The sequence below is a fragment of the Saccoglossus kowalevskii genome, chromosome 11 (genome assembly GCF_978046115.1).
Source record: "Saccoglossus kowalevskii chromosome 11, keSacKowa6.1, whole genome shotgun sequence".
In the NCBI taxonomy this organism is placed as follows: Eukaryota; Metazoa; Hemichordata; class Enteropneusta; family Harrimaniidae; genus Saccoglossus; species Saccoglossus kowalevskii.
In genome coordinates, this window is record NC_140651.1 from 23,436,458 (window position 1) to 23,462,614 (window position 26,157).

The following is a 26,157-nucleotide window of genomic DNA, read 5'->3' on the forward strand; positions in this document are numbered from 1 at the left end:
AAAATAGAAAAGAGTGAACTTTGAGGTCATGCTGTGCGACTTTGAAAGCCGTTAGAGAGATGAGTGGACGCATTTGAATTAGTAGTATACCAAGGTATCCAGTGATGTAATTTTACCCACAAACGGACTTGGAGTTTTTAAGCTAATTTTTTTTAAACCACTTTTGTCCAAAAAAGCATATTTTTGACCCAAAATCAAAAACGCATTCTGGATATTTAAAATAAAGATAAGTTTTACAAAGTTTGTATAATAAGCTTTCAGAAAATATATAACATGTTGGATATATAATACCATCTTCATTGTCTAATTACTCAATTAAAAAGCAAGCCAAATAAACTGCATCTCTACCTTAATTATCACACTCATTAACCACTTGGAATCCTTACACAAACATGTACAGTGCAATGCAAATGTCCCAAAGACACAATGTGTAATCAACATTACCTAATAATTTCATTACCCACTTATAACAAGATGAAAATGATTGTACGGTTATATATATATAATATAAGTGAGTTGTGAAGTGCAATGTGATTGAACTAAACTCACTATGCAATATATGATGATTCAAAAACACAACATACACATATGTTACAATACTATGAGATTATTACGAGGATACCTCAAAGTATGCACAAAGACAGTACAGCTGGAGTATCGACCGACGCACAGCGGAGGTCGATGCGACAGCGTACTGTCTGAGTGCATACTTTGAGGTATCTTCATAATAACCTTATTATTATACATCTTTTCCTTCCAATGATAGATCATGGGAATGCAGAAAATCAAAAAGTTTAGAACAGAATCAGCAAACTTCTGTGGGGTCTGGTCAAACCCGGGTGGCAGCCATGTTTTTATAATTAGAGGACCCTTACGCGTGTAATCATTCTATATTTGGAATTCGCATTTCCTTATATGGTAGGATGAAAATACCCCGAAAATACCGCAAAATTACGGCACGCTGTAACTCACAGCGTTATGGTGACAGATGTATAATAATGTATGATATGACATGACTGTGATTTATTGTCTGGGAATAACACCTTCTTTCCAATTATATGAAAAAGCCAAATTATCACTTCGGTCCTTTTCACCATAGAGGATGCTTTTTAAACATTCCCTTCCATTTTTGGGATTCTGCCTGCTGCATTCTACGGTTTAAAAAGTTCATTTTTTCATCCAATTCCTCCATTTCCTAGAAAACAAAAAAAATGATAATGGCAATAATCCCAGTGCTAGTGTTGCCCTTTGTGTATTGACTACTTTTTTCAATGTGATCCACCCTTACAAATAAACTGTTCTCAATGTTGAACTATGAGGGCGCTATGACAAAGAAGAATCCCATTGGTATGAGCTACATCATAAATTTATTAAGTTTAAGACAGTTCAATTGCACTACTGAGCATGTTACTGCACATATATGCAATGCATTATGGGAGATAAGTATCAGGTGACATGCCACAACAATGATTTTTGTTAGAAGATCACATTTTTAACAAGCTCGCAGAAAAAATTAGTAATTCACAAACAATCACTGCAAGAAATTAAACAGAATCATAAAGTGGGATTCTTTTCAGAATTCAATGAATGTTTTATAGTTTTACAATACAGATACCTTTTTTATTTTATCATTTCTCCTGTTCCGCAATTCTGGTGCAAGCTCTTCTAATTTTTCAATCTGAAATTAGGATATTCATCAATTGTATTAAATAATATGCAAGAATAATTTGTCAAATATCTGAATATTCAGGGATATATTCACATTCATTTTTATATTCATCAAATTAAGATATGCACACTCCTATCGTTAATTCCATGCCTACCAGTAGTTATAAATGCTAGGTATTTTTAGACATCCCATGGCACCATAAAATAGCATTATTTTTTGTGTTACAGTGAGAGCATAATGTTAAAAAAAATTGCCTTTTTTGACACTTTTTAAAAACCCAGATTTTTTAAATAATTTAGGAAAACAATAAGTGCCCCATCATTCACAATATATAATTTATGATATGAGATAATATCTCTGCCATAGGAGCCTATGGTAAAAGCACTATAATACTGCCAAAATAACCACTATCCACTAAAATACAACCACCATTTTCTCGAAAATTATGCTGGTGACCCCCAATTAAATCAATATTCTTATATTGCCCAGAAGTACAATTTATTAAAAAATGGATAGATTCTGGGTATTTTAATTCATGAGTAGGCTTCTACCTTAAGCTGAATTAAATGAGGTCAAAGGATTTGTACTCACCCTTTTCACAATATGATGCAGTTTGTTTTTTAATGTTTCATTGTAAGTACTCATTTTCACTGTACGTGGTAAAGGTTTCACTGTTAATGAAACAAATAAACATAAAATTCAAGTCTGTCCACAAAACTGTTACAAGTAAAAGCAACTATGACTATTCAGAACTTTAATGACAGAGTGTTGGCTCATTACTGCTAATTTAATTCAGTTGAATTGTTGCAAATCATACAGCTTAAATTAAATTTTAATTTTTCAATTAGTCAAAAATGTTTATGCAACTAATCTATCATCCCTTTTAAATTAGTTTTGAAGTAAAAATGGACTAGACACAACAAAGGAAGTTTATCATTAAATCAAAACTCGGCGGATTTAGAGGGGGCCGGGGGGGCCGAGGCCCCCCTATTTTTAACAACCAACAAGGGCTTCGCGCCATCGATGCTCGAGAACTTGGCCTTCGGCCCCCCTATTCCAGAATCCTAGATCCGCCCCTGATTTACACCTCAATTTTAATGATGATTTCATAGTTATAATTTTTTCAAAACTATAGATATGAATTGCATATACATGTTATAGTAACCAATTAATACTATGAGGTTATTACGAGGATACTGCAAAGTATGCACGAAGACAGTACAGCAGGAGTATTGACCGACGCACACAGCGGAGGTCGATGCCATCACATACTGTCTGAGTGCATACTTTGCAGTATCCTCGTAATGACATTAATATTATACATCTTTTCCTCCCATGAAAACATCATGGAAATGCTGAAATCCAAAACGTTTAGAGCAGATTTAGTGAACCTCTTTGTGTGGGGTCAGGTAAAATCCTAGGGGCAGCCATGTTTGATTTTCATTATTAGAGGATGCTTACGCGCGTAATTGCTCCATATTTGAAATTCACATTTCCTAATATGCTAGGCTGAAAATACCTGTGCAATAATGCAAAATTATGGCACGCTGTAACCTATGGCATTACAGTGACAGATGTATAATAATATTAAATAATATACTTTTGTTAATATATCCCATTTCAATTAACTAATGAGTGTCACTGTATACAACAAATCATTCCTTGAAAACATAACTGTACATTATGTTAATTAGCATGCAAATTAGTTTTGAATGAAGTTGGTTCATGCATTTCTGAGTTATGGCTGAGAACAGATGCACAGATAGATAAACAGACACATGGAACCAAAGTTATAAGCCTCCATTCCAACACATTTGATTCTGGTGGGGGATAGGAAAGATCTACTGGTACATGTACCAGCCCAACAAAATACAAGAGATGGATGACAAACAAGTTGAGAATTGATTATTTTACAGCAAATTATTATAATTAACTCCATTCGTAAAATTTTGTTAGAAGTTGCATCCCTAATCAAAGTAGCACCCATTACTTTTGAACAATTCAGAACCAAAAATTCCCTATTTCTCATATGTTTAGATGCTTTCTTAGAAGCCCCACCCCTCTGTAGAAACATGTACTTACCATGCTGATATCTTTCTACAACTTCAACTACATATGGACTGAAAAAAAAAATGTAAAATTCAGTTCAAGGTAATATGTTTGTGGTGATGCACAGTCCCTCTATCACCGGTCTGGAAACGCCTATTGTTTTACGTGTGAATCGGCGGGATTAGTGGGCTAACGCTTGTAACGGCTCTCCGCGAAGCGCGGTACTATACTGTTGATAGCTTCGAGATACATCGCGTTCAGTGCTGTGATCTATTTTTTAACGTTTCCAGAACATATTCGATACCGTATACAAATATTTTTTACCATAGTTGATTCGTAACGTCTTTGTTTTTAAGGAGAGTAAGTTTCGTTGTATACAATATGTTGATGCTCGACGTTTTCTTGTGTGAAATTATGTCTTTTTCACCTTTTGTAATAGAGGGACTGTGCCGTGACTTGTAAACTGACTCGTTTTTTCTGTTCCTCTCATTAACGGTACATTCTTGACAACATGACAACATTTGTGTTTTTGGTAGATTTGAAATACGTTTAGCACAATGGTCATGTTGAATATACGATTTTGATGATTGTTCGTTCAAAAAATGACACTTATTTTTAAGAAGTAAACGGCGTCGTTAAAAACAAAATGGCCGCTCCCAGTTACGATGTTGTACACATTTTACTTCGGTAATTTTTTTTTTCTGCTTATTTTGTTTTTCAGGCATATTAATTGCAACAACTATGTATATCGGCAACACAATCAATTGAAATACTGTTTAATGTCACAAGATGTATGATTTTTGGGTCTTGGTTTTGCACGTCATTGTATTCACGACGGCGCCATTTTGGATCACATCATTCTCTCAGTCGTATAATTGTAACGCTAGTTTCTGTTCCGATTACAAGGGAATGGGGTGATTCTCCAATTCCATTTTTATTTGGTGATTAAAGAAACTACTTCTGAAATTAATGGGGTGGTTTAATTCTGTTTGGGATGTAATAAAGAGTTTAATTTCATAGACAAATTTTGTTTACGTTCAGATAGCAGTTGTGGAGTTTTGACAGGCGTGTGGGCGTGGCAATCATGCCTCGTAAAAGGTTTCTCCGGTATGTTTTCGGCACTGGTTGAACTACATGGTTTATCTTTATGCACTTCATGGATTTCTTCCTCAATGACGTCTTTTAAAACAAAATCCCAATCAATGTTGTCATCCTCGAATTCGACAAAATCGCCGTAAGCCTTCCACATGGTAATGTTGTGATCCGTGTGCTGGTAATGACGCATGCGCAATGACCCAAATCGCTAAGTATCATGGTAACTTCCAGTGGGTTAATGATATGCACGACTACATCAATGGGAGTTTATTTTCGGGATAACTTGGCGTAAGGTGTCAACGATTTATTTGCCCGTTACGAGGGTTAGTACAATAGAATACTAAGCGTTTCCAGACCGGTGATAGAGGGACTGTGGGTGATGTCACCAAATCAAACATAATATTCATTATTATAATCATTCATGGTTACATGACTATAATCCTGTACATTAATGTGAAAATAAAACAACACAAATAATTCAAGTTCAAGTACTTGAAACAAAACATTTCATGGAGATGCATCATCATGTAGCACAATTTGCATACTGAAATCAGGTCACCGTATACGCCCACAGCCACTGGTGAATGTTATTTGAGTTCTGGAAAACTAATAACTATCTTTTAATACACTTCATGTCTTTTCCTCAATTTATCCAAGGTAAATGAAGGCTTCATCTCAGAAATTATCACTGATAGCACAGTGGTTGTTGTACAGCAAAACAAGATCATTAGATCTTAAGTTGAAATAAAGGAACGGCAAGAGCACTGGCCAAACATACCCCTTTTCCGAGAAAAAATACCACTAAACATACTCCTTCCTGGATATGAATACCCCTAAACATACCCCATCCTGGAAATAAATACCCCTAAACTTAGGCGAGGGTTCTCCGAACCCGCCTATTCACATAGTTCATACCCACCATAGACTCCGGGCAGTCAAAATGACTATTTTGAACTGTAGGCATTAATCAGCGATTCTGCCGGTGACGGAGAGATAGAATCTAGGTCAGGGGAAGCCCCATGACCCCAAGATTCTTTTTCCCTTACGTCACGAACCACGTGACCGAGCCCATATGGTGACGCCATAGACGGCTGTACAATCACTCTGGTTCCTTTCTCCGCATCGAGGACTTAGACCAACGCTACGGAAAGAGTGGGGTGGTTGGGGGGGACCCGGAGTCTATGGTGGGTATGAACTATGTGAATAGGCGGGTTCGGAGAACCCTCGCCTAAATTCACTACGTTCAATTACCCACCATAGACTCCGGTCAGTCAAAATGACTATTTTGAACTGTAGGCAGAGTCAGACGCCGGTAGGTGGCGGGTTTTCCGAGCAAACAGAAAAATGATGAAAGTCTCTTCCCAGTCCGGGATGAAATACAATAATCACTCAACACCCTGGTTAAGGCCCAAAAAGGGTGGTGTCTTAACTTGCCTGTGCTGTCCGCATAAAATGCCGAGACTGACTTATTGCCTATGCGCAGGGACCCTTGCGGTCGTTCGGGCTGGGTCAGCAAACCAAGACTGACCCGCTACGACGGGACCCAACCTAGAGAGACCCTTTTCAATGGATTCGGTGTCTCTTAGGTGGTAGTTGATAAAGACGTTCTGCATTCTCCAGAAGCCTGCCCTCCATGTGTGCTCGAGGGGGGGCGCCTGACGCTAGCACTGCCGAGTTAGCAATCGCACAGACCTCATGCACTCGTACTTGGTGTCTCTGCAAGCTCTGTGTCGAGGAAGTCAAAGTATTATAGACCTCTAATACAGTCGCAGTAAACCACCTGGTTATGGAAGTTGGGGAGGCCGGCCTATCCTGCCTGCCTGGGCCATAACACAAAGATATGTGCCTGGCACCCCATCCCAAATCCTTAGTACGGTTTGGTGGCAACTCCGTGCTCGAACCGGGCAGAGAAGCAATTCCTCCTGACCCTCCAAGCAGACAAAATTTGACAGCCGGGGGATGACGATCGGGTGAGGATCGTGTCCTGGGATTTGGTTCTAGGCGAGAAACCCGATTCGTGTCTTTAGCACAACTTGATTGTCCATAACGGCGGTACATCATCCGAGAAGGACAATGCCCCCAGCTCTGGCCGACGCCTACCTGAGGCGAGGGCCAGTAGGAAGACTATTTTCCACGTCAAAAATTTGAGTGGTGCTGATCGTAGAGGCTCAAAGGGTGGTCTGCTTAGAGCTGACAACACAGCCGACATGTCCCAGTTGGGCGGTTCCCTTGTATGGGGTCTCAGCGTCTGGAAAGCAGTAAATAGTCTCCTAATAATAGGACATTCGGCTAGTCTTGTTCCCGTACGTTTGAATGGTGGGGGACAAGGCCGACCTATAGCCAACGATTGCTGCGTAGGACAAACCCACTTCGTCAAACAGGTGGACGAAGGAGCCTGCTACCTGGCCAATAGAGGGATGGTATCGATCAATCTCCCTTCCGCTACACTAACCAGTGTATGCTCGCAGCCTAGAAATGTAGGCCGCGTTGGTGGAATCCCTGTTCGCCCTGGCCAGGACGTTGGCAGCCCGCTCAGATAAGGCTTTCGTATGTGCGGGTCTACTGAGAGCCTCTATGCGTGTAAGTGATACCTGCTGGGCTCGTTGGTAGTGCGCCGTCTGGTTGGGACGGCAGGTCCAGTAAGTCCGGAAGCACTGCTGGTGTTTCGACTATCGTTTCCGACAGAAGTGGAAACTAGGCCTTGCTTGGCCAATTGGGTGCGACCAATGACAATATGCAGGTGTGCACCTGTCGAAGGCGAGCGGGTCCAAGGGGGCCCCTCTGCCCGAGGTTGGCCAGTGACGACCACCAGGGCAGGGCTTCCTTCACTTGGTCCGAGATCGAAACCCGCCTATCTAGGAGAGCTCGGCGTTATAACAAGCGTTATACCGGGCGGCTGCGTAGTGCGGCCTGGGGAACGACCCTTCGAACCGAGGTCATCATTCCGATGATTCGCATTAGTTCACGGAGGGACACTGAGGGAACGCTGACTAGGCATTCGGCTAGGCTGCTTAGCGCTAAGCAACACGCTTGAAATAGCTAAGCCAAGCTTACCTCTGTGTCAAAACTCCATGCCCAGGGACACCAACTGCGTGTTGGGTCGAGGTGGGACTTGTCGATTTACTAACGAGCCCAACTGGTGAAGTAAATCCTGTGTTAGCCTGACGCGTTTGGCTATTAACCCCTTGCCCGGGTTGTTGGTAACCAGTAGTCTGGGTACGGATTGAGGTGTACCGACATCTGGTGAAGCAGCAGCACTACCTGTTTCATCACTCTGGTGAACACGTAGGGCGCTGTGCCTGGGGGGGGGACCCGAAATTTGAATACTTTGCCCAGCTGGGCGATTCGAAGGAGATGGCAACTCGATGGGTGCATCGGTATGTGCAGGTAGGCCCCGCTTAAGTCTAGTGGGGCTAGCCAGTCGAAACGGTGGATGGAGAGAAGAACCCTGAATGGTGTCTCCATGTGGAACCGATCGAGGAGCACGTACTGATTCAGTCTGCCTAGGTCCAGAACTGGACGCCCGCCACTTGTAGATTTGGTACTACGAACACATTTGGGTAGAAGCCTGGACTTAGTTTCGGCTGATGTACCCTGTGTATGGCGCCTTTTCCCAGCAAACTGCTACTTCCTGTCTGATTGCTTCCGCCTTGCGGGAGTCCCCTGGCAGTGCCCAACAGGGGAGACACTGATGGGGAAAAATGGAGATTTCAGCGGTATCCCGTAACAGGATGTCACCACCTGGAAAGGTCCAGGGATCGGTCACCCGCTGTCTCCAAACCGGACTACACCGGCGCAATCTGTGTACGACAGGGATATGTGGCCATGGATTCGGCAGTTGCGAGGGGGGGGGTGCTCTCTTCTCCCATGAGGTGAGTTCCCCAAGGCCTGAAGTAGTCACTAAGTTGTGACCTGGCCACTCGCCGAACATATGCCTGTCCCCCCGGTTGCAGAGGTGAGCGTCAAACACGCTTCCCCCGCTGCCGGGGTAGACGTCCGCCCAGGGAGGGTGAGGAGCCACCACCTGGCTCTTTCCTCCCTGGGGGCGCGCCACTACTCTTCCCTCCCATGGAAGGGTATGAGCGCTTGCCTCCTGGCTGACTCTGGCTAGCGGACGACGCCCTAGGGCGTTGTGTTTTCTGTGCTTTGGGTGCCCTCCGCTTGCCCTTGGCAGGGCCAACTGGCTAGCGGATTCGATCTGAACCCTCTGGATCATTGCACTCCGAATCTCCGAGACTGTACCCACCATTCCCTGAACAAAGAGGGTGGAAGATGTCCAGTCTGCGTCACTGAGGTGGGGACGTACCTCCCCCCGACTCAGCTTGTCGGTGAAAACATGTGCGTCTAAGGCCGCGTCTCGTAGCACAGTAGTGGCCCCGGCCAAGAGAGCCAGGTGACACTAGGGGGTGTCGCACGTAGATGTGCGGTGGCCCACCAGTAAAAGTGTCGCCTGGTCTAGGAGGCTGGTGCATTCTGCCTCCGAGGTCTCCAGAGTCCTGGGCGCGCACAATAATGCGCTCAAGCAACTCTGCCCTCAGGGCTGGATGGGTCGTCTCCGATTGGCAAGAACGCCCATGGAACGCGGCTGTCACCTTTTGCCCGGTTTGCCAAACGGAAATTCGTGGTACCGGGGTCTGGGGAAGGAGCCTTGGGATCCGGTTGGGGGCGTTTTGGTCTCATCCCACGCTATGGGGTCTGATCCCGAAACCACACCGACCGGGTAGCGTTTGGTCCAGCGGGAAGTGTTGCCTAATGTCTTCCCCACACGGGGGACTTAAGCGTTACGTCCTCCATGGCTGACCAACGTCCGTCCATCAACACCGTTTGCGTGCTCTGCGCCCCACTCCGCACTCAGACGGACAGGGAGAGACGTGCCGACGGGGTTGCTTTGGATCCCGACGCCCGTGATCCCATAAGCGTTGAAGCAACCTTAGGTGGTCGCCTTAGGATCAAGGGTGGGGGTATTTACATCGTATCACTGGGATCGATGATATTCCGTATCACCCCAAAAGCGTGGCTCACTGAGTCATTACAGATGGAAGACTCTGAGGGACCACCCGGAGTACCGGCTGTATCCGACACGAGCGAACTGCGTTTGCTTTCACTTTAAATATGTGAGAGGGAGCGTGTTCGACTGTGCGTCTCATGACAGGGTCGGTTCCCTCTGGGGACGCCCGTGGGTCGGTAAGAAGGGAGTCAAAACCCACAGCGGAGACTGGACACAAGGATAAATTCGTTACCGTTGTACCGTTACCGCGTGACGAACCCTAGCTGGCTGAAAGTAGGGGGGGTCAACGTGTGCCCTGCCCTGAAAGCCCTGCCCCGAGATCAAGGCTTGGCTGCCAGCACCCCGTTGGCATTCAGTGCCCAAGGCTCCAGAGGAGGCCTGGTGCAATTAGCCTGAACCTCGGCCTCACCCAAAATTAGTGGGAGAGCCGCGGCTTGGAACGGGGGTTCCCCGGAAGAGACGTGTTTTGAATGCAAACATGCTTTCGTGTTTCTTCCTGCTTGCCCACCGAGGGGCCGCAGTGGAGACAACTCGCTCCGACTGCGTCTGATCTACCCGGCCTGCCAGGGACGCAATTGCCCCGACAGTCCTTCAACCAAAGCCCTCAACTCGGAGGCAAACCCGGCACCGTGCGAGGAAGGGTCCACAAAGGGACCCGCAACGGGCCCCATAGGAGGAAAGCCTCCAGGGGCACAGCCTCGCTGCAGCCGGTAAAATCGGGTAAACCACCGCCTGAAAAAACAGACTGTGAGGATGCCCTCCGATCAGCGGGGGGAGACCGAGAAAAATATCGGTACCTCCACCATCGGGCCTCCTACTCGATGTTCCGGTACACGAAGCACCGGTAGCCGAGTGTGAGGACTTTCCACTCATGCAAAGCACGCAACTCACTTTAACCGATTTGTTTACTGGACGCGCGACCTTGCTGTGACGCTGTGGCTCTGAAAGAAAATCTCAGGCCTCAGAACTCCAGTGAAAAACACACACCTTCACGCAAAAACCCCGAACCCCGCACGCAGCTACGACAAAGTATCTCGGATGCGGGTTCTAGCTGGTAAATTCTGAATATAACCACTGCACAGTCGACTCGAAACACGAGGAGACCAAAAAGAAAATGGCAGCGAGCCCTGGTGCTGTCATTACATCTATACATTGCTAAATACATTGTAAATAAAAGACGACATGCATGAGGGGAAAACGAAATACAGTTGTAAAAGGTGCCGCCGTGAAACCAACAAGTGGTTACGTAGTGGCGCCGGGTTTTAATTTCTTTGTTGTGAAAAATACTACACACAAAGGGGAAAACGACACGAGGGTAAAAATGACAAGGAAAACTTATCCTACCAGCTACAATGTCGGATGCCGGGCAGCGGCAACAACCCAAGCTAGAAACCCGGACAGGAAAAAAAAAGCAGGCGATCCAGGCAGAGCTCGCTAGACTTGATCTCCATTCGATGCGGAGAAAAAGAAGAGTGATTGTACAGCCGTCTATGGCGTCGCCATATGGGCTCGGTCACGTGGTTCGTGACGTAAGGGAAAAAGAATCTTGGGGTCATGGGGCTTCCCCTGACCTAGATTCTATCTCTCCGTCACCGGCAGAATCGCTGATTAATGCCTACAGTTCAAAATAGTCATTTTGACTGACCGGAGTCTACGGTGGGTAATTGAACGTAGTGAATATACCCCTTCCTGGAAATAAATACCCCTAAACATACCCCATCCTGGAAATAGATACCCCTAAACATACCCTATCCTGGAAATAGATACCCCTAAACATACCGCATCCTGGAAATAGATACCCCTAAACATACCCTGTCCTGGAAATAAATACCCCTAAACATACCCTGTCCTGGAAATAAATACCCCTAAACATATCCTGTCCTGGAAATAAATACCCCTAAACATACCGCATCCTGGAAATAAATACCCCTAAACATACCGCATCCTGGAAATAGATACCCCTAAACATACTGCATCCTGGAAATAGATACCCCTAAACATACCCTGTCCTGGTAATAAATAGCCCTAAACATACCGCATACTGGAAATAGATACCCTGAACATACCCCATCCTGGAAATAAATACCCCTAAACATACCCTGTCCTGGAAATAAATACCCCTAAACATACCCTGTCCTGGAAATAAATACCCCTAAACATACCGCATCCTGGAAATAGATACCCCTAAACATACTGCATCCTGGAAATAGATACCCCTAAACATACCCTGTCCTGGAAATAAATACCCCTAAACATACCGCATCCTGGAAATAGACACCCGTAAACATACCGCATCCTGGAAATAGATACCCTGAACATACCCCATCCTGGAAATAAATACCCCTAAACATACCCCATCCTGGAAATAAATACCCCTAAACATACCCTGTCCTGGAAATAAATACCCCTAAACATACCGCATCCTGGAAATAGATACCCCTAAACATACTGCATCCTGGAAATAGATACCCCTAAACATACCCTGTCCTGGAAATAAATACCCCTAAACATACCGCATCCTGGAAATAGATACCCCTAAACATACCGCATCCTGGAAATAGATACCCCTAAACATATCCTGTCCTGGAAATAAATACACCTAAACATACCGCATCCTGGAAATAGATACCCCTAAACATACCGCATCCTGGAAATAGATACCCCTAAACATACCGCATCCTGGAAATAGATACCCCTAAACATACCCTGTCCTGGAAATAGATACCCCTAAACATACCGCATCCTGGAAATAGATACCCCTAAACATACCCTGTCCTGGAAATAGATATCCCTAAACATATCGCATCCTGTAAATAGATACCCCTAAACATACTGCATCCTGGAAATAGATACCCCTAAACATACCCTGTCCTGGAAATAGATACCCCTAAACATACCGCATCCTGGAAATAGATACCCCTAAACATACCCTGTCCTGGAAATAGATATCCCTAAACATATCGCATCCTGTAAATAGATACCCCTAAACATACTGCATCCTGGAAATAGATACCCCTAAACATACCCTATCCTGGAAATAGATACCCCTAAACATACCGCATCCTGGAAATAGATACCCCTAAACATACCGCATCCTGGAAATAAATACCCCTAAACATACCCTGTCCTGGAAATAGATACCCCTAAACATATCGCATCCTGGAAATAAATACCCCTAAACATACCACATCCTGGAAATAGATACCCCTAAACATACCCTGTCCTGGTAATAAATAGCCCTAAACATACCACATCCTGGAAATAGATACCCCTAAACATACCCTGTCCTGGAAATAAATACCCCTAAACATACTGCATTCTGGAAATAGATACCCCTAAACATACCCCATCCAGGAAATAGATACCCCTAAACATACCCATCCAGGAAATAGATACCCCTAAACATTCCCTGTCCAGGAAGAAGATTAGAAGAAATGTATGTCAGTCAGTACATATACATTATATAACTTTTGAAATTGTGAAATCATGTTAGCAGTGAAAATTTCTTTGGGGTCCAACAGCATGGAGTGTCAGCCACTTTTGCAAAAGTTTGTATTTACGAATGCCATACAATCATCAAATTGCAAAAATTTCTAGCAGTGAAAGGCTTTTAATTAGTAATTGCATTTCCATATAAAGTCATACACAGATCTATATGTACTTTTTATATGTCAATATCTACTAATATTTTTGTATATCTCCCTAAATGTAAAGGTATGGACAGTATACTTAATAAAGGGACTAGACTTTGAGACCACCTCTAATCAGAAAACAGTGAATAATACTTACACAAGTTTTGAATTTGGTTGGATGAATGAGTTGATTGGAATTATAGAGCCTCTACTGTTCCTAAGCTGTGGATACAAAACACATAATATAATGTTAAAGGGACACCCCTCCAGTTAAAGGGCAGTGGCTGTTGAGACACATCCTGTTCGATATGGGACTCATAGCGTGTAAAATACATTATTTGTTTACATGTAATTTGATTATGCGCTGGCCTTTAAGCCACATAGCAAGTTTACTTATTGCATTAAAACTACAAGTGGCACAGTAAAAATTATTTTCCGTATTTGACGAGTCATCAAATATGTGGTCATATTTCACTGTAGTATCAAAGGAACCACAAGTTCCATACATGATAATATGAGGTTATTATCATTGTAATAACCTTATTATTTTACATCTTTTCCTTTTTCTTCCTTCCATCATGAGAATGTCGAAATACAAAAAGTTTGGAACAGATTGAGTGAACTTCTTTGTATGGGGTCAAAGTCTGGGGGCTTCCATGTTTGTTTTTATTATTAGAGGACACTTACCGCGTAATCATTCCATATTTGGAATTTGCATTTCTTAATCCTCTTATGACCAGTTGGTATTTATTGTGATCACCAGAAAATTCAAGATGTTTCAACTCATTTGAAACCACTCTTGATTTAGTGTGATTGAGCCAAAAGTGAACATTAATAATAATAATAATAATAATAATTTTATTCAACACGAAAATCTACTACAGAGAGTAATTTTATGGTTGTAAAACAAGAACAGAAATAATAAGACCTATAGTGATTAAGTGTGAACATATGTGGGAGTGGGGAATATGACACTGCTTTTATGATATCAGATTGAATTTCACTGTCCTTGAGCAGGAATGTTTAGTGTGAGCTAGTTGTTGTTTGACAGGAGTGCAGTCAATTTCCCTGTGTGCAAAAGTGGCAAAAAGAAGCATTTTCCCAATCCAGTGGAGAAAAATATTGGATTTAAAATATCATTTTCAGTCACAGTCGGACAATCATCCATTGACAGTAAGTACCAAATGGCTTGTATTCTAATCACAGTAAGTTGCAATCGGACAAGTTTACAATCGCAGTGTATGTAGTGAGGCCACTGATTGAGTCACAGTAAGGCCTATGCGGACAGTCCTTGAGTTCACAGTAAATACCATATGGACGGCAACTGATCACACAGAATAATAAATGGACAGGAGCAATTTCACAGTAAATGACAAATGGATATACACAAAATAAATCATGTTAACAAGCTTGTTTTTCAATTATTTTTTTTTACTTAAATTTTCAGTGCCTTCCAGGAGAAAGAAAAAGCATATTGCCACTTTGGGTGAAAACATGACTCTGAGAGATTTAGCAGCCGAAAATACTCTGCTGATGGAGAGGAAAAGGACCAGATCAGGTGAGGTATCAAGGTTATATATGCCTACAGCTGATGCAACTGCTGATGCAACTGATGATGCCTCTCATGGCCCCTCAGGCAGTGGTAATTATAGTGCCTCAGTCAGTACTGCCAACACACAGTCAGATAATAGGAGAAAAAGTAGAAAAAGAAGGCGTGAGAAGAAAAAAGAAAAACGTATGGAGAGTACCACCTCACAGTCAGAAAGAGAGGAGAGTGAGCATAGGAGAAAAAAACATCATAAGAGGAAAAAAAGTAGAAAAACAACAAAAAATGAATGCAGTAGTGTCCCTGAGCCAGACAGGGTAGAGGGTAGTTAAGGGCAAATTGATGACAGGGAAGATGGGGAAATTGTCTCAGAAGGAGACTATGACAAGCACCAGACAGGGGGAGAGTCAATGGACATTGAGGAGTCGGGTAATGAAGAATTTAATCAAACTAAAATAGAGCAACATGGAGAGACTGAACATGGTGATGGGAAAGCAGGTGAAAAACCAAACCATAAAGAGCCTGAGCTTTGTGATGGGGAAGCAATTGAACAACCAGATAATGGGGAGGCTGAACATAGTGAAGGGGAAGTAAATATACAAACAGAAGCAGCAGAGACCACAGAAATAGAGTACGATACTGATGCTGGCAGTCTTGTTTTCCCCAGTGACTCAGGGGAATCAGAAGGGTCTGATATGGATACAGTTAATCCCTATATTGGACTAAGCAATAGATCCAGGCAACGTATAGGCAAAAATATTGCTGTTAGAAGAATAGAAGACACATGGACACATAAATATAGGTATGATGAGCCACAGGAATATCAGTGATGATGATGCAGATGATGAGGGGTGGTCATCACATTTTCATCGCCATTCAGAAAAACCATTCACTGGCCCTGAGCCTGGGCCAAATATACACATTGCTGAGAATAGCACTCCCCTTGATGCATTTCATACAATTTTCACTCATCGCTTAATGAAAAGACTTCGCAAAGAAACTAACAAGTATGCTGAATGGAAGCAAAATAAAAAACGCAAGAAAGATGTATCATGGTATCCTGTTACTGATGAGGAGATGCAAGCATTTTTGGGAATAGTCATAACCATGGGTGTTGATCCGAAAATGGCACTTAATGATTACTGGTCTACCACAGAAAGTCTAAGAAATGAATTTGTAGCCAAAACCATGTCCCGTCACAGATTTAAAAAAATAATGCAGTATTTTCACTGCAATGATGCTGACAAGGATCCAGCCAATATATCCATACCTGTATTACGTGACGTTGCAAGACGGGCTCAGCCATTGTACAAGGTAGCACCAGTGATGGATGAAATTATGGAAAAGTCACGTTCATCATACAACCTCCACAGACAAATTGCAATTGATGAAGCCATAGTGGGCTATAAAGGGAGCAAATCTGGTATTCCCACTGTATTCATCCATGGTAAACCGCGGGCCAAGGGGTTCAAAGTGTATGTAATGGCTGATGCAGTATCCAGCTATGTAGGTGCAATCGAGTTCATGACCACAACTGCAGCTGACCACACTAGAGCTGACAAAGTAACACTCAATTTATGTGTTGACTTAATTAGACATATCGGTGGACGTAACCACATCTTGTACACCGATAGTTATTACTCAAGTCCAGAGCTTGCTATGACCATGTTGAATGAACATGCTGTACTCACCATTGGTAGCACTCGCCAATCAAGGATAGGATTTCCTACTTGCCTCAGAGGGGACAAAAAAAACCCAAACATGGGTAAAATAGAGCATTTAGAGCGGGGTCAGTTTGAAGCCAGACAAAAAGGAGAATTGGTTGCAGTGGTTTGGAAAGACTCCAAACTATTCAGTGCCCTAACAACATGCCATGATGGATTTCGCCATGGAGATAGTCGAGTAGTCAGATATGTGAAGGATAAGACGACTAGAAGACGTGTTGCATTTACTCTGCCTGCACCTGATATGATAGAAAACTACAATGAATTTATGGGTGGAGTTGACAGGGCAAACCAGCTGAGATCATACTTTTCTGCACAGCGCCAGGCTCAGAAATGGTGGAAGTATGTTTTCTACTTTTTCTTGGATATTGCTCTGGTCAATAGTTTTGTAATATACAAGGAGGTGACAAAGAGCAAAATGGCACACAAGCAATACCAAGCTGAAGTGGGTATTTCTCTGGTAGGTGGTTATACATCTCGAAAACGAGTGGTCCGAAATGCTGAACAAACCATTACAACATACGAAAACCACATATTGGTGAAATTAGTAGGACGTGGTCACAGCTGCAGATTTTGTATAAAAATGGGGCGCAAGACAAGGGCTGGAGGATACCACATCACTAAGTACCTATGCAGGGAGTGTGGCATCAATCTGTGCAAAGATTGTTTTTTGCCATATCACCACGTATCCACAGGAAAAAGCACCATAACCTGTGAGACACAGTATGGTGAAGCAGACCAGGCTCAGGCACAACAACTATGGGCAGATAGAAGACTCACTACAGGCAGAGGAAGAAACCCCACAGTGAGAGGAAGACCAACACTGAGAGATGCAGGCAACAGGGGATAAAGACAGCGAGGAAGAGGAAAAAAAACATAAACCAGGATGAGCTCATTGGGGTGGGGGGACATGAACAAAAACATGGAGTAGGAACAAGGAGGTGGGGGATGGGGTTGGTGTTGGGGGCATTGTATATGAAAAAAAATTACCAAGAAAGTTGGGTTTTGGGGCAGGGACTTGGTCAGTATTATATAATCCTGACCATGTGCACTTATATTTTGCAGGATTTGAAGAAGCGAAAAAGATACATCTGCCTTAGTTGAAATTTAGCCTGTAGATACTAGGTAATAGCATTTATTTGTGGCAAAGCAAACATTATTTACTCAGCAAAAATTTATAATTTTGTGTGATTTAGTATTAAAATTTGACTAACCATCTATTATCTAGTGATAACATTTGACTAACCAATTGTGATTCACCATGATTTAGTGCCTGTCCAATTGTCATTTACTGTGATTCAATGCCTCCGATTGAGATTTACTGTGAATGAGTGACTGGCCACTCAAGATTTATTGTGACTCGATGTATGTCCAATTGGGATTCACTGTGAAAATTTACCTGACCAGTTGTGGCTCACTGTGAAGCCAAAAAGTCAAATGTAATAAAGTGTCTGCCTATTGTGATTTACTGTGATTCATTGCCTCTCCAATTGAAATTTACTGTGAATGGGTGACTGTCCGATGGAGATTTACTGTGAATGAGTGACCATCCGATTGAGATTTACTGTGAATGAGGGACCGTCCATTTGAGATTTACTGTGAAGCAACATAGGCAAGTGTGATACAGTGACTACCTATCGTGATTTACTGTGATTCAATGCGTCTCCGATTGAGATTTACTGTGAATGAGTGACCATCCGATTGAGATTTACTGTGAATGAGTGACCGTCCGTTTGAGATTTACTGTGAAGCAACATAGGCAAGTGTGATACAGTGACTGCCTATTGTGATTTACTGTGCCTGATGCCTGACCATTTAAAATTTACTGTGATTCAGTGTCTGTCTGATTGTGAATAATTGTGAGTTTGCCTGCCCAGTTGTGAATAAATGTGAACCATGTACAATGCCCGGTTGTGATTTAGTGTGTCGGTCTATAAGGCTCAAAAACCGGCCAGCCAAATCCCATTCACATTAAATCACAACTGGGCTAGAAAGAGTCTTACCCCCTGGTCATAAGAGAATTAATATGGTACGAGTGAAATACCGCAAAATTACAACACTTTACAATTCAGAAGTGAGTTCAAATATCAACAGGTATTTGATGCAGCATTTAATTTGGCAATCCAGAAATAAATGTCTTGTGAAACATACCTTCAGTACCAGATATGCATCTTCAAGTCCCAAGGCTTCTCTAAACACATCCTGTGTATGATCTGTAGTTGTATTTTCTGAGATAGTGATGGCTGTGGGTGTTTGGTTTTCAAGGTTATTATCTTTTGAAAGGTAAAAACATGAGCAGATTACACTAATGAAAATGGCAATACACAACACTATGGTTCTATTTTTTGCACCAAACAGATTGTGTTGATCAAAATAAACACATGTGAACTTAGATTGCAAAGACATTATTCTAACCCTCTAAAGCTTGAAAATGTTTTTTTACTGGGAACAAAGTGTGAAATTTTGTTAACCAAAATAAATTTACTAGCCAGGTCCATAAGCTGGATATTTAGTTACTCACTCGTTGGCTATTAAGAACAATGATTAATGGCTTACTGTTAAATACTTTATTTTAGCTGGAATTAATTTTCACTGAAAAGACTTTTTGGTTGTTTTGTATGGAATTTATTTTCACTGATTTTTGATGAGTTGAATGTAAAATATAGGGAAAAAAGTATATTCGCCTGATATTATTTTCACTGAATCATTCCTTCTGCGAAAATAGCGAAATTAATTCCAAGCAAATATAAAGTATTCTACAGTATTGAAAGACCACACAGATGATACAAACCAAAAACATCTTGGCATATTACAAATGCCCTATTAATGCAAGAATGTAAGCAAAGCATTGACCAAATAGGCTAGGTTAATGTGTTCAAGAAGCAACATAATTTGTTTTGGCTATCTGATTGTGCAAATAACCACAACCAGCATTCTGGAATTTATATTTCTATTTGAGATTCCAAAGACACACAAGGTATGGTGACATAGACAGGGGTGTAATATGCATGTACAACAATTTATATTCACAACTCAGGAAGGAACAGTCACCACGGATTATACCGACTGGATAAAAAGTAAACAGTCTTAAGGATGTATGCTACAAAATAAAAAACCCATGGAAAATCGTTTAAAATACTACAGGTGTACAGGACATGTTACTCTAAACTCATAGAAAAGAAAAAAACATGGGGTTAATGTACTAATTTTTAAGATACACAACTCACAATTATGCTGAGTCAGCATTTTTAAGTAGCTTTAATAAATAACTTAAGTTGTCATTTATACTCGGTCTTAATCCACATTTTTACTGAAATTGGTTTTATCCTATCAGCACATAATATGAGTTCATATTTAAATTCAATTCTAATGAATTTAAGAAATTACCTATTTAAAGAAAACAATAGTTTCCTTCATTTGGTTTTGTATTTTAGATAAAAAAATTCATAGAAACTGTCCTACAAAAAATTTCATCCATGGAAATCTCTTGAAATTGTGTATATGTCGAGTGCTTATGAAGTTATTCCATATTATACATTGAAAATGGTATGTTAATGCACTACTTTTTGAGAAATAATTAGTTTAATTGTCAGTTTCAATAATCTTGGTGGCCATGTTGGATCATTTGCGTGACCTTTGACCTTTGCCAGTCCCCTTGTCAATATACATACCGGGGTACATCAAATATGGTCATGTACATCCAACATCAGTAGATTATATTGTTTTATATATGAAGTACAGTTTATATATATTGGCTGGGTGCTTGGGAGAATATTCTTACCTTTCATTGGAAATATAGAAATTCAAAGTCAAGCCACTATTAATGCACTGAAGTATTATTTTCTTCTGAGGGATACTGATGAAAGCATTGTATTCTCAGTTAGGGCACAGGTGTGTATGGTGGTGGGGAGGGGTGTGGTGTGCTGTAACATACATACAAGGCAGAGTATGACTAGTGTTACCATACATGAAGTGACAAAAAGATCAGTATTGTTTAATTGTAAGTAATATTTATTTTGTGTTCTGTTTTTTTAAATATTCATATATCGATAAATAAATAAAAGTGGTCCATAAATACTAATATAATTAAATATTTCACATATTTTAAAATCATATAACACTTGCTTTATCATTTTATTAATATACAATTGTATGTATTTAATTTTTTTTAAATCTGGATATAAATACACATATTTAGATACAATAACCTTCAATGGACAAAAAAAGTGTTTTCTTTTCAGAAAATATGCCAACATTGCATGAATAATCCCATTTTCACCCTATGAGACATTTACATACCAAATATCAGTCTAGTGTTCTCAAAGAAGTCATGTAATGAATGGATGGATTAGTGAACTAAAAAAATATCACAAGAGTCATTAATCATTGTTTTAAATATAGTTACTTCTTTTCAAAAAACTGCGATAGTGACAAGAATGTTTTTTTATGTTTGGTTACCCGTGGATGACCAAAATAATCTTCACTAAGCAACTTCACCAATCCATCTATCCCTCCTCTGCTATAAGCCAAGTTCAAGTGACAAAAAGCCAGACCAGAAGCAGCTATTTTCTCAGCCATACACTTTGTAATTACCTTCTTACTTATTAGTTGACTAAGAGAAGACAGATTTTTCTTTTTACACAATAGAAATTCAAGAGCTTCTATAATAAAATCAACAGAGAAGCTATGTTTACTAATATGGCTGATGTCAACATTACATTTACCAATCAATTGTTGAAGCATATGTACATCATGTTTTGCATTGTGAGCACTGTATTCAGTGTGTAAATAATCATTAACCAGGTTTTCTTCAGAGTAAGATGATCGAGGTGGTAAAATTTCACGAAATACAGAGAGCGTATCAGAAAAGCAGCAATGTTTATGTTTCAGTTTGTCTAAAAGACCATATCTTTGCACAGAACTAACCAGAATCCTAGCATCAAAATTCTTACAGTTATGTGCAACTAACACAGAATTTAATGGAATCCATTCTATAAAACTCTCAAGAGCATCTTTCTGTGATAATGTTGGTACTAAATTAAAGTTATGAAACAGTTTACCACATGTATATGTCAACCCAGTTACATTGGATGCTGCTGGATGTATTGGCTGACAGGGGTCAACATACTCATCAAATATTTTACCATCATAAGATGCAGCAATCTGACAAATTGAGGAATCAATACCAAATGATGTTGTTTCAAGATCAAATACAACAACAGGAGAATCTTGAAGTATTTTTACTGGAAAACTTACAGGAGCATTAACTGGTTCAGGAATACATGTAATATCAATGTCATTTCTAATTGCAATGTTTGTGTTGTATGTGTCACCTTCTCTTAACTCAGTAGCATTACATTTTTTGTTTCGCTCCTCTTTTAATTGTATACGTCTAAGTTTGTATTTTTTGTTTTCTGTCTGCATCTTTCTTTTTCTTGCTTTATTGTCTAGTTTTATTCCCCTCACCTGTGAAACAATTCCAGGAGATAGTCCATTTTCTTTGTTAACACTACAAACATATTCAGTGAGGCAAGGAAGTTATTCACATGAGTCTCTCCCATTCCACTGTGTACCATTCCTATGTTATGAAATAAGAAACAACTTAGATTAACATTTTATAAGATTAGTTTTTGCTGCCCTACATTACTAAAAGTATGATCACCAATATATGACCATAAGAGGTTAATAATTGAGATGAATCCTTAGTTTGCCTGTAAATCTTACCGGTGGCTAATTTGGTATTTACATCAAATATAGGTAATCCTTGGTTTGATTTGGCATTCCTATGTGTCGAACCTGTATACACATGGTTTACAGCACCACATCTCTGGCAAGGTATATACAGTACACTACCAAGACCATATCGTCTCTCCTCCTGGCAATCCACCAGAACAAGGTGTTCACAACACACAGCACAGGCTTTTAATCCCTCAGCTAGAACAGACAGCTGTACTATTCTGCGTCCAACATTCCAATTTATAGCACTTTCTGAAGTAACTTCTGTAAAGATAAATCAGATTATCATTACAGTCATCATGTAAATAAATTTCATGCAATTTGCACTACTATACTGGCTAACAGATATTGACAACAGTAAGATGTTAACATACTATCTGTGCTATTCGTAAGAAATGTATGAATATTTACAGAAATAAAAAGAAACCATTATTCCAAAATCATCATTTCCAAAGGAGCCATAGGCAAAACAGAAACTCTCTCACATTCAGATAATGTGAAAAATAACAATAATTTTTAGGTCATGGCTTATTTTCAGAAAAAACATTTATTGGGAGAAAATGTCCAAAAATATATATTACAATGTATTTAGAACAAAAATATTTGACACAATAACAAATAGAAAAAATAAAATTCAAGTATCTACTATAATATGCAAGTATTTTAATTTTAATTTCCTTAACACAGCCGCAAGTTCATCATGTTACATGTTAATTTTTTTCTGAAGAGTAAACAGATGAAATTTCAATGCTCTAAATTTATAACACTGGGAAAATAAATATGGATTTCAAAACAGCAAAATATAGAAAATATTTGAACATGCTGTTTATTCATAGTTAAAATTGTATCCCCTTGGTTATATGGAAGTGTGAGGACAATCATGCCCTCAAATTGGGGGTTTTGTGCGTATAGTTAAAATTACCAGTTCGCGTTGAAGGCACCTCGTCATAATTAATGAAAGCTGCAGACGACGCGACAGACAAACTTCGTTGTCAAATATTTTTTTTATCACAATTTCTGTATTTAGTGAAACAGGAATTAGGAAAAAATAAACACTGTTTCCCCCAAAATAAGCATAATCTGATGTTCATAAAAACAAATAAAATGTGAAAATATATTGATTCGAGTTGTGGATAACAGTTGCAGACGACTCAACCAAAGTTTACGTCGTAAACTGACACCGTACGTACGTACCTGAATTTGATTCTAAAACTACTTCAGCAACTTTCTTATGTTGGCGGTTCGCCTGGATAACTGCCAATCTTCTTCTCTTCTCTTTCTCGGTCAAAAATCCTTTAAATTTGCGTGCATTCGGCGATCGCGAAGCGTACTTGTTTGTTGTGGCAGCCATCTTGAAAGTCTGCTTCAAATGCGCAGAACGTATGCGCAGTGCATTTCCGCGCATACAACCTTAATACTCTGAGAGTATCCAAGTCTGCAATGGCATTACACATTTGTATCAAACTAGAACAGCAATTACATTTTTTTTATTGGCCATTTGTCATAAATTATAGAGAAATTTTTATTATGAAATTGGCATATTGCTGATGCCTGCAACCTTGAAAATGAAGACATCAGTCAAATCAGGAAATTTTCTTCAATAATAACCTTGAATGCATACGGTATATGTACCAAACAAAATTCAAAATGACCTTTAGCGAACGGGTTAGGAAGAAATGTGGTAAACTCTAAAATGTACACAACATTTTTCGAATATACTACTGTAACGTTGAAATAAACGTAATAGTTACAGAAATACCCTGATCAGGGGTTTTTCTAGAAAAAAAACTGCAATCTAGGGAGCACTGCAATTCAGCGATGCCACCAAGTGGGGGAGATAGGGTTCGTCCTACCAGGATGTGGAGTTTTTGATAATTCTAAGTTACATTGGGACCAAAATTACTATTAGACAGATCACACTTGAAGACTGTGGCCACATGTGATCCCTGGTCATTCAGAATTGTATGGTTGCCAGGGAATCTACTCCCCAGGGTAAGGGGAAGCATGGCCACGGTATGAGGGCGCTGTGCCCCTGTTCAAAAAAAATCCCTGTTGATGTTTGTTTGTTTTTATCTCTAGAAACCATCACCATGGCAGGAATAGATCAAAGTTAAACTCTGCAACGGTGCCATACAGAAGTACAGAATCATAGTTGTTTTATAGACAAATATCAAGGAAATAACAAATTCCCAACAGTCAGTGAAGGAGCAATGGCAGAGGTTAGGATCATCAGACAGCGGATGTTCAGTGACTGAATACATAGCAAATTTGATCCGTTCGGACGTTTTTGAGATTTTTTTACACAGGCTGAAATTAGCTACTTAATAATCACGGTCAGGGTCTCAAAGGTAAGCATGTCAGCACATTACCCCAAGATCACAGTCACTTGGGGGCTGAAAATCAATAAATACTAATTTTCAAAAAAAAAAAAATCATCTGCTATACGTATATAAATAAACAAGTTGTGAAACACGGCACCTAGTAAATCGACACCCTGTCGGTTTCAAATGTCGATTTCTTACCTTAAAATGCGAAACAATTTTTTTAGAGGGGATCAGGTGTTACGTTAATAACCATTGTTCATAATCGCTAACTTGGTTTTATTCAAAACTGCACAAATCGCGAGTTTTCTGGTGATATCCGACAATTTCATGATCGAAAATGGCCAGCAGCCAGAATCAAGGGGGATTCGCATAGAGTTCTGGGTAAATCAAGGAAATACTCGCTGTTACGGCATGCCTGATTGGCTGAAAATGAGTATGCGCACTTGATTTACCCAGAACTCTGTGCGAATCCCCCTTGATTCTGGCTGCTGGCCATTTTCGATCATGAAATTGTCGGATATCACCAGAAAACTCGCGATTTGTGCAGTTTTGAATAAAACCAAGTTAGCGATTATGAACAATGGTTATTAACGTAACACCTGATCCCCTCTAAAAAAATTGTTTCACATTTTAAGGTAAGAAATCGACATTTGAAACCGACAGGGTGTCGATTTACTCGGTGCCGTGTTTCACAACTTGTTTATTTATATACGTATAGCGGATGATTTTTATTGAAAATTAGTATTTATTGATTTTCAGCCCCCAAGTGACTGTGCCCAAGATACCGTAACCCATGTACCGCTCCGAAGCTTTCACACTGTGGCCGAATGACGTCATACATACATAACAACAACACTGTCACGTCGTTGACAACATTCGAGCAATCTAGTTATTATATTATCATGATTATTTGTTTTTTGACATGAGTCGCGTGAAAACGTCTAGCACCGTTTTCTGCTACATCTGGGCATAAATGGTATGACTGACTTGATATATATTTACCTTGTAAATCCAGGCGGTTTGTGACGATCCAGATTTTCTTCGTCCGAGTGCTTATATCGACAGCCATCTTTAATGGAACATACCACTGTCGCGCAGGGGTGCAGGGTGCCGGTAAAAAGGGTTAGTGTAGTATGTACTAGTATATTGGTGAGGGCGCTATTCTAATCCACCCTATGACTCAACCGTTACAAAATCGTTTTCCACGTAGATTCATAAAAGTTCAAATAAGAATAAAAAAAAATATTTTTGACAACGAAAACGTTTTTTTTTTTTTTTTTTTTTTTTTTGCAAATTAGCATCCTACTCGGCGGTAGCGGTGACAGCAAATGTAAATCTGTGTCGTTAAGGAAGAATATGATATAAATTTAGCTA

At 40.5% G+C, this 26,157-nt stretch overlaps 2 protein-coding genes across 2 annotated transcripts; both read right to left on the reverse strand.

Moving 5' to 3' along the window:
* Positions 1-1,001: 1,001 nt before the first annotated feature.
* Positions 1,002-25,905, reverse strand: LOC144350472 (uncharacterized). Its single transcript, XM_085505034.1, has 7 exons — positions 25,786-25,905; positions 18,875-18,996; positions 13,611-13,675; positions 3,752-3,789; positions 2,261-2,340; positions 1,616-1,678; positions 1,002-1,195 (listed from the first exon to the last, which is right to left on the reverse strand). Exons 1-7 carry the CDS (start codon positions 25,850-25,852, stop codon positions 1,091-1,093), a joined length of 540 nt encoding a protein of 179 aa, XP_085361160.1. The 5' UTR covers positions 25,853-25,905; the 3' UTR covers positions 1,002-1,090.
* On the reverse strand, positions 20,714-24,098 carry LOC144350911 (uncharacterized). Its single transcript, XM_078008962.2, has 3 exons — positions 23,654-24,098; positions 22,448-22,723; positions 20,714-22,301 (listed from the first exon to the last, which is right to left on the reverse strand). Exons 1-3 carry the CDS (start codon positions 23,862-23,864, stop codon positions 22,186-22,188), a joined length of 603 nt encoding a protein of 200 aa, XP_077865088.2. The 5' UTR covers positions 23,865-24,098; the 3' UTR covers positions 20,714-22,185.
* Positions 25,906-26,157: the final 252 nt, after the last annotated feature.

What these genes read in the sequence shown, in the direction of transcription:
- LOC144350911 (XM_078008962.2), bottom strand. Translation starts at nt 23,864, where the DNA reads ATGCGCGGAAATGCACTGCGCATACGTTCTGCGCATTTGAAGCAGACT. An exon ending in AGTTTTAGAATCAAATTCAG is followed by an intron (nt 22,724 to 23,653) that starts GTACGTACGTAC and finishes TTATCTTTACAG; the next exon opens with AAGTTACTTCAGAAAGTGCT. An exon ending in AAATACCAAATTAGCCACCG is followed by an intron (nt 22,302 to 22,447) that starts GTAAGATTTACA and finishes TTCATAACATAG; the next exon opens with GAATGGTACACAGTGGAATG.
- LOC144350472 (XM_085505034.1), bottom strand. Translation starts at nt 25,852, where the DNA reads ATGGCTGTCGATATAAGCACTCGGACGAAGAAAATCTGGATCGTCACA. An exon ending in AAACCGCCTGGATTTACAAG is followed by an intron (nt 18,997 to 25,785) that starts GTAAATATATAT and finishes ACCTTTCAAAAG; the next exon opens with ATAATAACCTTGAAAACCAA. An exon ending in ATGCATATCTGGTACTGAAG is followed by an intron (nt 13,676 to 18,874) that starts GTATGTTTCACA and finishes TTGTATCCACAG; the next exon opens with CTTAGGAACAGTAGAGGCTC.